The sequence below is a fragment of the Amblyomma maculatum genome, chromosome 11, assembly GCF_055883805.1.
Source record: "Amblyomma maculatum isolate TAMU_Amacu chromosome 11, ASM5588380v1, whole genome shotgun sequence".
Taxonomy (NCBI): domain Eukaryota; kingdom Metazoa; phylum Arthropoda; class Arachnida; order Ixodida; family Ixodidae; genus Amblyomma; species Amblyomma maculatum.
In genome coordinates, this window is record NC_139354.1 from 48,853,257 (window position 1) to 48,867,308 (window position 14,052).

General features: G+C 45.8%; 1 protein-coding gene across 1 annotated transcript in view; it reads right to left on the reverse strand.

Annotated features, from left to right (window-relative positions):
* Positions 1-9,852: 9,852 nt before the first annotated feature.
* The window catches only part of LOC146173773 (uncharacterized), a 41,583-nt gene continuing 37,383 nt past the window's right edge, over positions 9,853-14,052 (reverse strand). Inside the window, exons 9-10 of the mRNA XM_084585267.1 lie at positions 12,746-12,951; positions 9,853-9,923 (exon numbers count right to left, since the gene is read on the reverse strand). Of these exons, the coding sequence (XP_084441393.1) occupies positions 9,853-9,923; positions 12,746-12,951 (277 nt within the window). The remainder of the gene's footprint in view (positions 9,924-12,745; positions 12,952-14,052) is intronic.

The window sequence follows — 14,052 nt, forward strand, 5'->3', positions numbered from 1 at the left end:
GTCGCTCAGGGTAACAAACTGGATTCCAAGGGAAGGAAAGCGTATCAGGTGGCGGCAGAAAGTTAGGTGGGTGGATGAGGTAAAGAAGTTCGCTGGGGTCAAGTGGATGCAGCTAGCACAGAATCGGGTTATTCGGAGAAATATGGGAGAGGCCTTCGCCCTGCAGTGGGTATAGTCAGACTGATGATGATGATGATGATGATGATGATGATGATGATGATGATGATGATGATGATGATGATGATGATGATGATGATGATGATGATGATGTGATGTTAGCTACGTCTTCTTCAGGACTGTTACATTTTTCACCTGGGCAGACGACGCCCCCTGGGCGAGGTAGTTATTCGTTCCTACGAGAGTGACGTACACGGCTTCATCCGGGCGACATGGGCAATTTCGGTTGTGACTGAGTGACGCCCACTGGCTGTCATACTTGATATTCGGTAGTTCACTTCTCTGACAAGCTCGAGCACAACGTAATGGTCAGCGTTATGCGCCAGCATTTTCTGTGCTAAATCACGCTTTCGGAGAAGTCGCCAAAGCCACACTAAGCGTCCAGGGGCGTTAGACACATGGTTATGCAGGCTGTCATACCGAGCTTTTGAACGCTCCCGCGAAGCGAGAATTGGCAAACGAGCAAGACTGCAAGCTTCTCGCTCCGTCTCGCAAGCTCCGAGAGATTTATTCGCTCCGGCTGCCAGAAACATTTATGACTGGTCGCTTCCTATATACATCAACCTATCTTCGCCTGCGTTGTCACAAGGTAACACATCTAGATATTCTCCGCTCTGTTACAATCGTGTGCTGGACCTTACCATTGGTATACCCTTTCTTGTGCCCCTGGAGGTTCACATCTTAAAGGAGCTGCGGGAAGCCGATTCTGTCAGCCAAATGAATCATTGGGCGGCAAAAGCTCTCCGAGCTTTGCCTGATACACAGCATCGGCCTAAACCAATCTATGACCCGGTCCCTTCATCCATAGTACTTCAAGTCACTACACCGAGAGCCTCTCCTTTAAAGTCGACAGTGTAGTTCATTGCTGAGGAGTTTGCCATCGTTTCGGTCACCTCCCACGCCCCCACTCAAGCTATGTATAGATCCTCGTGCTAAATGTCTCCATAAATCTAGAGCTCCATTGCTTCGTGGCCGCATCTTTCCTTTCAGACAGTTGGCTGGCGCATCGATTCTCACTTCATTAAAATATTCTGGCACAGCCACACAGACCACAATACGAAAGCGGATGACTGACAACTGCACCACCTTCAGACTAACATTTTATTCAGTCCGGCCGTCGCCGGACACTTCATTCTTGAAATCTATAGCACGGGCCCGAATCATTTCATTTTCATTTTATTTCATTTTCAATTTAGCACGAGGATCTATACATAGCTTGAGTGGGGGCGTGGGAGGTGACCGAAACGATGGCAAACTCCTCAGCAATGAACTACACTGTCGACTTTAAAGGAGAGGCTCTCGGTGTAGTGACTTGAAGTACTATGGATGAAGGGACCGGGTCATAGATTGGTTTAGGCCGATGCTGTGTATCAGGCAAAGCTCGGAGAGCTTTTGCCGCCCAATGATTCATTTGGCTGACAGAATCGGCTTCCCGCAGCTCCTTTAAGATGTGAACCTCCAGGGGCACAAGAAAGGGTATACCAATGGTAAGGTCCAGCACACGATTGTAACAGAGCGGAGAATATCTAGATGTGTTACCTTGTGACAACGCAGGCGAAGCTAGGTTGATGTATATAGGAAGCGACCAGTCATAAATGTTTCTGGCAGCCGGAGCGAATAAATCTCTCGGAGCTTGCGAGACGGAGCGAGAAGCTTGCAGTCTCGCTCGTTTGCCAATTCTCGCTTCGCGGGAGCGTTCAAAAGCTCGGTATGACAGCCTGCATAACCATGTGTCTAACGCCCCTGGACGCTTAGTGTGGCTTTGGCGACTTCTCCGAAAGCGTGATTTAGCACAGAAAATGCTGGCGTATAACGCTGACCATTACGTTGTGCTCGTGCTTGTCAGAGAAGTGAACTACCGAATATCAAATATGACAGCCAGTGGGCGTCACTCAGTCACAACCGAAATTGCCCATGTCGCCCGGATGAAGCCGTGTACGTCACTCTCGTAGGAACGAATAACTACCTCGCCCAGGGGGCGTCGTCTGCCCAGGTGAAAAATGTAACAGTCCTGAAGAAGACGTAGCTAACATCACATCATCATCATCATCATCATCATCATCATCATCATCATCATGAGTCTGACTATACCCACTGCAGGGCGAAGGCCTATCCCATATTTCTCCGAATAACCCGATTCTGTGCTAGCTGCATCCACTTGACCCCAGCGAACTTCTTTACCTCATCCACCCACCTAACTTTCTGCCGCCACCTGCTACGCTTTCCTTCCCTTGGAATCCAGTTTGTTACCCTGAGCAACCATCGGTTATCCTCTCTTCGCACTACATGTCCTGCCCATGCCCATTTCTTCTTCTTAATTTCCACTAGAATGTCTGTAACTTGAGTTATTTCTCTCGTCCACTCTGCACGCTTCCTATCTCTTAATGTTACCCCTACCATTTTTCGTTCAATAGCCCTCTGCGTTGTCTTCAATTTAAGTAGAACTCTCTTGGCTAGCCTCCACGTTTCCGCCCCATTGGTGAGTACAGGTGAGATGCAACTTTTGTAGACTTTCCTCTTGAGCGATACCGGTAAGCTGTTGGTCATAATCTGCGATTGCTTGGCAGATGCGCTCCATCCCAATCTTATTCTTCTTGTTATTTCCTTTTCATGGTCCGGGTCTGCGGTCACTACCTGTCCTAAGTAGACATATTCGCCTACTACTTCGAGTACTTCGCCACCTAATGTAAACTGCTGCTGTTCCTTCCCGAGGCTTTTGAACATTACCTCAGTCTTCTGCATATTGATGCTCAAGCCTACCTTTCTACGTTTCCTGTCTAGGTCATCAATCATTATTTGCAGTTCATCCCCCGACTTGCTTAGCAAGGCAATGTCATCAGCAAATCGCATTTTACTGAGGTATTTTCCATCTACCCTTATCTCTAACTGCTCCCACTCCAAGTCTCTGAATACTTCCTCTAAGCAAGCTGTGAATAGTACTGGGGAGATTGTGTCTCCTTGCCTAACACCTTTCTTTATGCAGAACTATGGTTGCTGTGCAGCCACTATATATATGACAGCACTATGACAGCACAAAAGAAGGAGAAAGAAGTTCGGAAAGACTCTCGTGCCGGACACGCTGCCATTGACTAGCTGAGCTCCCTGTCCTATCGTCCTGTTGTTCAGCGCTCCGACGTCAAACCCCCGTCGTAACAATATTATGGTGGAGCTAGAGCAAGACGGCCTCTGCCGATAGATCAGCATGTAAGCCAGTCGTGTCCCAAAGGTACATTTTGCTTCCAGATACGTTGAACATGGCTGCAGATCGTAGTGTCCATACTCTTTCCCACAAGATGTGAGAGAGATTAGTCTGAGGACCACAGTGCTAACAGGCATACCCGCTTGATTATTGATGGACAAGATAAATGACCCCCTCCGATGGGAGCAGTAGCTGCCCCAAATAAACTGATAATTAGAGAAGCGATAGGAGAACCTGCCCGGGGTCATTATACGGGAGGGACACAGTGATGCCATTTCGGCCAATGACATCCCTCTGCGCATTGTCACCAGCGCGTTTAGCGCGTCGACGAGTATATAGGGAGCGCCGGGGCTGCTGTTGAGTGGATCGGTGAAAACTGGGTGCACCGTACGAAAGATGCATGATCACCGATATGATTTTGAGTTGATCCGCCGTGCAGTGAATGGCGTGCAAAGCGCGATGTAGTTGACGCTGTGTAGAGTTGACAGCATGTAGCGGGTACGGAATGCTCCGAATTAGTTACCAGGTTCTCTCGGAGCTCATCTGGTCTGCCGCCTTTGAGCTGTGTCGATCGAATGGAAAATGAAAGCTTCGTAGATTATGCAGCGGGCCTTGCAGTGAGCGCGTCTACGCGGTACCGCAGTTTATGTATCAGCTTGTTTCGCCGCTAACAATGTATGGGGCTGTGTCGAACATCTCAGAGATTCAGGAGCTGTGTGCCGATAAGAAGAGGCACATTAGAGGCTGCAAGCGTTTGAGTATGGGATATTTTCTTATGAAAGGAAAAGGATGATTACGAAGCAAAAATTGCTTGAAACATAGATCGGGGTGAAGTTGAAATATGAATTTAGCTTGCTTTTTTATCTGCATGCCCCTACTGTTGACGCATTTTATAACTACTGCGACGTACGCAACGTTCGCGTTTGTTGCAGTCAAGGCAGCCACTTTCTATGCGCCGTGTCTACTAAGACGTGATCCGCCACGACAAGGTCGAGTGTGAAGCAGCGTGCAAGCGCTGCTTCGGGATATACGATACAGCTGACTGCCTGTGGCCACGGTCCTCCCAGTAGATACCGCTATGATGAATGACCCGCGCAAAAACAATGCGGACATGTTGCCGCACTGTAAGCTAATGCACTCAATTTGAAGAAGCAAATAAGACTAATGTTCTTATTAATCAGCCTGTCTTGCAGACTAAAATTCCATGCACTCAAGTGACATCAAAAACGTTTGTTGACATCTGCTTGTGCTCTAGCATGCGGCTCGCATGTGAACAGCATCTGTGAAAGGTTGTTGCTGACGACTCGAACAATAACACAGTGTAGATGTAATCCTAAAGCAACATTTTTGCCGTGATACCAAAGTTCCTATTGTTCTGTGATGTCAAGGAGTATATGGTAGCCGCGCTGCTTTTATGAGCAGCAACCTAGAAAAGCACTCGCAATATAAAAAAGACCTCTGCATAATTGATACCAAGAAGTCCTGTCAGAATTTCGAAATGCGTTTTTGCACAATGCACTAGCAGCGGGCGATATGTATATTTTCCGCAGAAAGTGATTTTTAGATCGTGCATTCACAAAAAATGTAATCGAATGTTTATTGGCTTTGAAAAATGCAAATACAATTGGAAGTCCGGTTATCAAAAATGTTTCTTTCCTTTATCAGGCTAAATACATCCGACTACGAAGATTGAAAGGCGGGTGCGGTGCAGATTCATAGAAGGAATAAAAGACGCTAGCAACTAGGCCTACAAAAAAAGTGTCTGTAAGGAGGTAAATGCCGGAACTCAAGCTTTTGTGGCTGAACAAATATGCTCATTTATCCATGGAATCCTCTGGAACCTTTCAACGAAACTTTTATAATTATTTTTTTTTTCAGTAGCAGTAAATTTAGATGATTAGGAAGTTAGGCAGGATGCCGACGAACTGAATTCAGCAAATCAAACATCAGATTAACAAAACTCTCGAACATTAAAGCCTTGTACTTAAGAAGCAGGGTAGAATGCCGGTCCTCTGTTTTGCGCTGGTCCTGAAAATGAACTCTCAGATCTGTCAGAGTTAATCACTAACATTATTTATTCAAAATAAAGAAGCATAACGTTGCAAAATTTTAGAATGTTCTAAGGTACGGGCAAGCATACAATCGGTGAAGAGGAAATCCAAAATACAAGATAGTCACGTCCATGTGCTAATAGACATTGATGTCAATAATACTTTCGCATAACGAGTGTTTTTTTAAAGGCCCAATTTATTGGTTAAAAATGCGTAAGAGTATTTAAATTTATATTAACTCTTGGGATATATGGGGCCATGTCGGCGCTATTAGTTGAGGAAGACTGTTTCAGTTAGTTCTGTATTTAACGGAATGCATTGCTTACTTTGTACTTTTCATTAGAAGTCTTACATTTCTAGAATGTAGATCATCCTCCAAGTCATATAGCCAAAACATTTCATTGATAAATTAGAGTGCACGCTACAAGGCCCAAAAACGTAAGCCTGATAGGTGGGTTGACATTCTAACAGAGCCAGCGGGCACGCCTTCCCTAGCTCGCTCGGCGAATGCGCACCTTGAAGCCGGGCTGCAACCGCCATAACTGCGCGCACTTGGTACCGAAGCCACGCAGACCAGCAAAGCCACGTTCTAAGCGAAGAAACTGATTGATGCCCTGAGGCAGTAAATATCGATGAAAAAAAAACTGATAAAGAGCTGCCGCGATCATGTCTGGTTCAAAGGTGATTCCCTCCGAGTGAAGAAATCTCTGATAGGAGCGATTTACGTCATATGCTCTGTGTTACTTTGTGAAACCCACGGTGTAAGAATATATTTCATGCTGACACTGCGCCCGGCGGCGTGATCACATCTTGTTCTCCGCTCCATACACTTCCCTTGAATGTTGACAGATGGCGACACTCCCGAGAGTCTATACCGGTCATCGAGCTGCGGCGGCCCTATAGCGGTATCGTTCGGTGCCCCGGCATGTACTACACTCTGCGAGGTGCACCAACGGCTAAACATGGCTGAAACTGCTGCCGGCAAGTAACAATTTCGGATACCTCGGACATTAATTCCTAAGACTGCATGAATAGGCGGAACAGAAGCGTGAACATGGTGCCGTGAAACTTCCGAAGTCGTCATCAAAACGCATTCATTGCAAACTTTTTTTCTCTTGCTCACCCACATCAACGCGAAAACAAAGGTGGACACTACTGCCTCTTACATACAAAAAGTAGGCCTCAAAGCGCAGGCTTCCGCAGTTGGCTGAAATCGTCCAAGTGTTGGTGCGGTTTGTGGGGTTTAACATCTCAAAGCGACTAAGTCGATGAGAGGCCGTAATAGAGGACTCATGAAATTTCGACTACATGGGGTGCTTTAGCGTGCACTGGCATCGCACAGCACACGCACGCCTTTCTTTTCACTCATATCGTCTAAGTGTGTATTCAAACTTTTTGTTGAGTGGTGTAATACGCTGACGCTGTGAGATTACCTATTCACACGTTCTATCCACAAGCCACGGTTTTTCATGGGCTCCGTTGTTTTAGCTGCTAACACTTCCTGACACACTCCGTCTGCTTCAAGACTCACTCCAAGCGATCCCTAACGTTACAAGGAACCTGGCGATGTCATCATTACCAAGGTCTGGCCTTCGATATTCTTGCCCGGATGTCTAAAAGGACAAGCGGCGCCCCGCCGAGCTAAGCCTATAGGAACATAGACTGCCGGCATGCCTGACCGTACCCTGCAACAGCCGCAGGGGGCTGATGCACCCGACGCATCGCCGTCGACCCTCGCCCATACATCTTAGATGCCCCCCCCCCCCCCCCGAGACCGCGTCTCTAGTGCCTCCGCTGCCGCCCTACGGCCCATTAGCTGCATCGTCTCCCAAGATTGGACTCCTCTCTATAAGGCGGTGACAGGCGCTTCTCCTGATTCACTCGATCTCATGACTGCTGGACTCCACTCAACAATGGAATTCACCCCATCTCCGAATGACGGCTGGCAAACGGTTGGTGCCACTCGCAAGGCCACGAAACCTTCCAGAACTCGCCTGGACGTAATATCTGTTAGTCTCCAGCTCCTGCCTGGCACCCTTTCCCCAACCACCTGGCCCTAATAAATGCCTAAAACTGTAATCGAAACTTCCAATTTCTTGGAACACCCAGCAAGGACCTCACCATCGAGACCAAGCCAAAGCTGAACATGGCAGTTCTGAGAACCCACTCAGGCCTCACCGCCAACCTTCTATTGCATATCACCTACCTCAACCTCCCTGGTAAGTTCGCGAAAGTCCGTCCCTACCCTGTTAAACCTCCTCTTTCCTGCCTCAGTGTCATTCATGGTGCCGAACGCCAGCTTTCCACCGCCGATCTTCTGAAGGATCTAGAGACCTACATAGCCGATATCATAACGGCCCACCGAAACAGTCTATCTCCCGCATTGCTTATTTTCATCGAGTAGCATTTCGATGCCGCCATCACAAACCCCTCGTAAGAGCGTGCACGCGCTGTCTCGAGATTGGTTACCGCGCATATGGGTGCTCGAGTGCCACTGTTAACTGCCCCAATTGCACTTCACCTATCTCCCAGCCGCCCTCTACTTACGAGAGAACGCAACCCCTGAATTGGCACTGGCGGATAAATTAGCATGATAATTTCGCCCCTATTTGCCCCTACTGTAAGCACAAACATACGTAGTGTGCCAGGAATGCCTACTAACAGCTTGTCAATCTTCACCAGGCCACTCCGCCGGCTCCTCCGCAGCCCCCTGTGAACTATGGCTACCCTCCTCTTGCAGAGACCGCGTTCTATTCCCCTCCAGGCTCGTACGCAGCAGTAGCACAGGCACCTTCCCAGCTTGAGCACACAGCCATGTGCTCTCCATCTCGTCAATCTCCGACGCATCCGATTTCCAAGCATCGTCCCTCTCTCCAATTATCTAAACAATCACTCGTTTCTCCCGCATCCACTCCCACGTCCTTTATCGAACAACGCTTTCATACCCTCGAGTTCTATGTGGCTAGTTTGGAAGTGGCCATTTGCCCCTCATACAACACCTCAACGGCATCGATCGACGCCTGGATGCAGTTGAGGCTCGCATATATCACCTTCTCACTACAATGGGTTCCAGATTCTCACACAGAGAATGGCGTTGTACACTGTCTTAAACACCACTTTGACCTTGACTGCTACCTCCAACAGCATGAGGAGGCTATCACCCAAATTGATGCCAAATTCAGTCATCTGAATACTCACGCCAATGTTCAATTTGAATACATCATTAATTTGATCTCCACCTTTCAGACTTCCCTGCAACCCATCACGAATTCTCTTCCCCCTCCACCCAATAAACGTGGTGACTTGTCACAGCGCAGTAATAGTAGATGTCAACTTGGAGGACCTCTATATAATTCAATGGAACTGTCGCAATCCTATACTAACCCCCCTCACTGCACCAGTATCTTCTTACTCTCCCCTTCCTGCCCCACTTTCTCCTCCTGCAGAAAACTCGCTGCTCCGGTAATGTTCCTTTGTGCACTAACTTGTCAGCTGCTTAACATTTGTCGCCAGTTTTCTTCAAAGTTGATCGAAGCTTTTGCACTAATACTTTATTAAAACCTTGTTACGGACAAACAACATCACGGCATATTTCCTTTTAAATACTATAGAAAATTTATTGCAAAATTCATTCATTTATTCAAACTTTTTAATGCGCGATATGTGCCAGCTTTTACTGTTCCTGAATTACTGGAATTGTTAAAGCACTATAGGCGTTTCATTGCTTATTTTCAATTCTTTCGCTGATGTCCACACAAGTTCTTACCGTGAGGTACAAACCAAAATAAATGGTGTTCTTGGCAAAACCACCTTGTAGGGAACGATGTGACCAGATATGTTTATCGCGTTCATTTGATTCTCCTGTAATTATTATGTAAAACCTAATATTGATGTCAAATAGCACGAAAGAATGGCATATAATGTCCTTTGTTGGGAGGTAGCAGGGCTGCGTTTCGTTTTGGTCTGTTTTATAAGTTTCACCCCGGTCTTATTCCCTTTTTCATAGTTTCTAAATCTTTCTTAACCTCGTCCTTCGTTACTGTTGGAACGTCTGGCAGCTCTTCAGTACTACCAATGTCAATTTTATCCTGACTAGTTCGGCTACTGTACAGATGAATAAAAGTCTCCTAGGCTTGTTTGACTACCTTGTCCATATTCGTGATGATACTGCCCGCCTTGTCCCTTAGCACGTACATTCTGTTTTTGTAATGCCCAATTTCCCTTTCACCGATTTAAGGCAGCCCCGTTCTTTACAGCATGTTCAATTTTATCTATGTTATAGTTACTTATTGTCGGCCAATTTAAGCTTATAGATTATATTTGATATCTCTACCAGTTAAATCCTGTCTGTTGGGCTGGAAGCTTTCAGACTTTGGTGTTTCCTAATTACTTGGGATTGTTCTTACCTAGGTAGCACAAAGTGGGCTATGAAGGGTTGACCCCGGCGGGTCCGATGTGGGCAATGCAGGACAGCCCCGGTGGGCTCAATGTGGGTTCTGCAAGAGGGGCCGAAGTAGGCCTGATGGGGGCTGTCGCAAAGCCCCGATGGGCCCCACTAGGGACCGATGCAGGCAACCCTAGCGGGGCTGCCCACATTTTTCCGGCATTGCCAAAAGGGTACATCCCGCCAACTCCCCCCGATGGTCCTACTTTAGACAGATTTGGGCAGCCGCTCTGGATGAACATTTTTTTTTATTTCGGATAGCCCCTAAGATAATGACATAGGACCGATGCGGGTTCTACAGCGCAAGCCGCACTTGGGCTTGCCCACATTATTCCCATAGAGGTCCCACGCAGGAAATTGATGCAAAGCCCTAGTCCAATTTTTGCCAATCAATATTTATGCACATAATAAAGTAATTATTTTATAAATGTCTGCACTTTCTAATCAGCCACAATATTAAATTTTACAATAATTCATAACATTCATCTAGCCTAAATGACTTTATGCACATCTTGTTCAGGCTATGGAGATGTGTGATTTGAACAGTAGTATTGTGCCGACAGTTGCAGGCTGTCGACAGCAACCACATAAGGGGAAACCGTTAGCAATCAGTTTGTTTTAGTATTTTTAGCACAATTTGCATGAGCGCGAGAACAAAAGCCATGTAAATTTCTAACCGACTAAACATGGCAACAACTGTTATACAAATCATCTATAATAGTAATTTAGGACAACAACTAATGCAAATAAAGGTTGGAAACAATGATTACGCAATTGCATACACGCCTTCTATCCCCATTACGGCCGATGTGGGACCTACAGCGGTTTTGTGAGGGCAGCCCCAATTGGGCTGGGTGATGGTTTTGAACCTAAAGCCCTCTTACTGTTGCACAGCCTTCAAATTCCCCACAAGGGACAGATTTTGGTACCATGCGGGCACGCCCGCCTTCCAGCCCCATTACAGCCTATGTGGGACCTAAAGCGGTTTAACTAAGGCTCCCTCATTTGGGCTTCACGAGGACGTGCCCAAATTGAGCTTTTTTATATATTTCATCTGCCCTCAAGTAACCTACAAGGGGCCGATTGGGGCAGCATACGGGTATGTCCGTTTTCTTGCCCCACTACGGCCGATGTTTGTCCCACAAAGATTTAATGGGGGCGACCTTATTTCGGATCTATGAGGGCTTTCCCATAAAAGGCCCACATTTAGGTTGGATTGGCCTCAAATATCCGACAAGGGACCCTTGTCGTCTGGATGCAGGAATGTGCTCTGCATTAGCCCGAGCAATGCCGCTATGGGACCCATGCAGAAGGAACAGGGGAAAGCCCAAATGGGGCTTGCCTTGTTTTGCCCCATAGGGGACCGATGAAGGTTCTATGATAGTTGCCCCAGCCCCAATTGCCTACATCGAACCTACTGGGGCCCCACATTCTGTGCTACCTAGGTATGCAAGTGCTAGCGCAGGCCAGGTGCTCTCATTTCATCTTTTGCATCCTCCTTGGGGAGTTTTGGCACTGCTGTGCGCGCGATTTGGCTTTGTTCAAATGGCAGAGGCCCGATCATTTTTTTTTTAATTTGGCGCCAGTTTCCAAATGACAGATGTCTTTTTCCCTACGTAGAATAGGTTTATTAGGCGAACTGTCAGCGGTCAGGAAACGCCTTGCAGTAGAGGCATTGCCTTAAATAGAGCCATTAGGTTTTCCCTAATATATTCCTGGTGCATTCCAAAAGAGCGGAGGCTGTTTATACATATTTAGTATTATGATTGCTACTGCAAACTTTCAACAGACATGTGTTCTATTAGAATAATCGCAGCATTTGCAAGTTTGCCACCTCACTATTAACTTACTCATTTGAAGAAAATTCGATATTTGTAATTTGTTTTTTTTTTGTTTTTTTTTTTGTGCTGGAATGCACCACTGCTATTAAGGTGGGACCGCGAGCCATTATTGCTCTTATGACGCCAAATGGAATTCGGTATTTCTTTTTCGTAATGCGCACCGAGCCGTTTTGAAAAATGCACCAACAACACGTACTGTACGTAAGAAGGCTTATGTTCATCATGTGCATTTGTTATGGCGCTAATGATTTACATGACTGGAGTTTTTGTGGCTAGAAAATTACCGTATAGTTACGTAATCTTAGTATAGCTAGACAACTGTCATAAATCAGTAATTTCTGTAGAAGGCTAGCACGCGCTTCTTTTTCATCTACTCGTTGGTGGGTACAGAAAATGAAAAACAGTATGTTTAAGGCCAAAATCTCTCGTGGTCAGAATGAATATTCTGAGTGCGATCTCAAATAGCGAACCATCATGACAAAGACTAATTGCCTACTACTAAGAAGAAACCTAATACTGAGTTTCTATTGTTGTTTTCTCCTCCTCGACGCATGCGTACCTTCCTATTCTTCATTCCACATCAATAACACTAACTTTCCTGGCACTGATGTTTCAGAGTACCATCCAACACCTGCATTTGCGAGGTGAAGTAAACATTGTCTACCCATTTTTTCACTACTCTATAGAAATACAAATTGTCCGGTTAAGAAGTGTTCAGTCATTTCTGGCGGACATCGGTCAGGTTAAATCTTGTAAACAGGTCAAATTATTGCCCATAAATACTCTATATAGGTGTAATTTAGTGCAAACTGAACCTTCACAATTTAGATTTCCGGTTAACGAAGTGCCTACTCATTTTGCGACTAATGTGGTAGGGCTCCTTCACTTGTTTGCGCTGTTGCGGCTGATCCCTTGTGCTTGTGCTAATGGTAAATATTCGTTGAATGTGGAGCAGCATAAGGCTGACGGCTACGCAGACGATGAGCACAACGAAGCCTTCTCGCAAATCGACCTTCCGGCAGAACACTTGTACTTGTTCGCATTGCATATGTCCATTCGACGAGAAACACCACAAGGCTGGCGGCCACTCCAACCAGGAGCACGACGAATCCTCCTTGCAAGTCGACCATGGCCAAGGGTTTGATGCCGTCGTCCCTGTCGTTCTTGCACATCGTGTAATTTCGGAGCCGCCATTCCATTTCTTTGTGGTACACGTGGCACTCGTTGATGTGGGTGATGCTGCGGAACAAGGAGATTAAATGGAGTACAAATATATTTTTCACGAGCATGCTACCAAACGTGACAAGCGTTGTACTTTGCGTCCGATAAGACACCGTATTTGCTTACTTTAGCAGCTGAACGCACACAAAGTAAACGCAGGGCTCAATTCATTACCTTTTGCAGGACTTGGCAGCATTGACAACGAATGGAAATTTCTAAACTAAAGCTAGAGCGTCATTAGCAGTCAAATAATTATCATGAATATTGAAAGCCACCAAGAATGAAACAAATTAACCAATAGGAAAGGTTACATGGGCGGCATCCATGCTTGGCACTGAAGAACAGAAGAGATTATAAAATACAGCTGTAAAAGGTATTATATAAGGCTTTAAAACAGGCTTGAGATTCTAGAAGAATTGTGGGTTATTTATGGCGGTTTTCCACAGAAAAATATAATCAGCATTTGCAAGATGCACCTGGCATATACCGGAAGTATGTATAAACGTATGATGTTATGTTTGTTCCAATTGCTCTAGAAATATTTAGAAATATTTCTTACAGGTATTCTACGAGTACAGTTGGCACCGAAATTTTACACAGCAACCATTGCTACTTCACATTTCCTCGCTCTGTATCCATAGAAAACTATGAGACCTGGTGTATCGACTTGATAATGGCCCCCGCCACGTTTCGTGGTTAACATCGAGCAATATTCGACTTCTCTCTAGAAAAAACTATAAGATATCAACCTCCGCAGTATGCCAAATATAATGAATGATGTGTACGCACGTGCGAACAACTAAGAAGGTAAAGTCGATTCGAAAGAAATGACTATTCACATTAAGATCTTAAGTAATTGCCGCCTTAACTAATTTTTCACCTTAAAAACAATTATAATCGTTGAACCGATCTGATTTTATTGAACAACCAGAGAACAACGAGAGCAACGTACGTTGAAGCACTCGTACTTGATTTGTTATCCAAAGTAAAAAGCTTCGTCTCTCTTTCTTCAGAAAATATTTTCTCAGAACGCTAATTTTGGGTTCCCGTTGGTTTTCACAGCCGAGGTACATTTAATTTCACCTTAAGCACAGCAGCGCAGAATAAACAATATCGTAT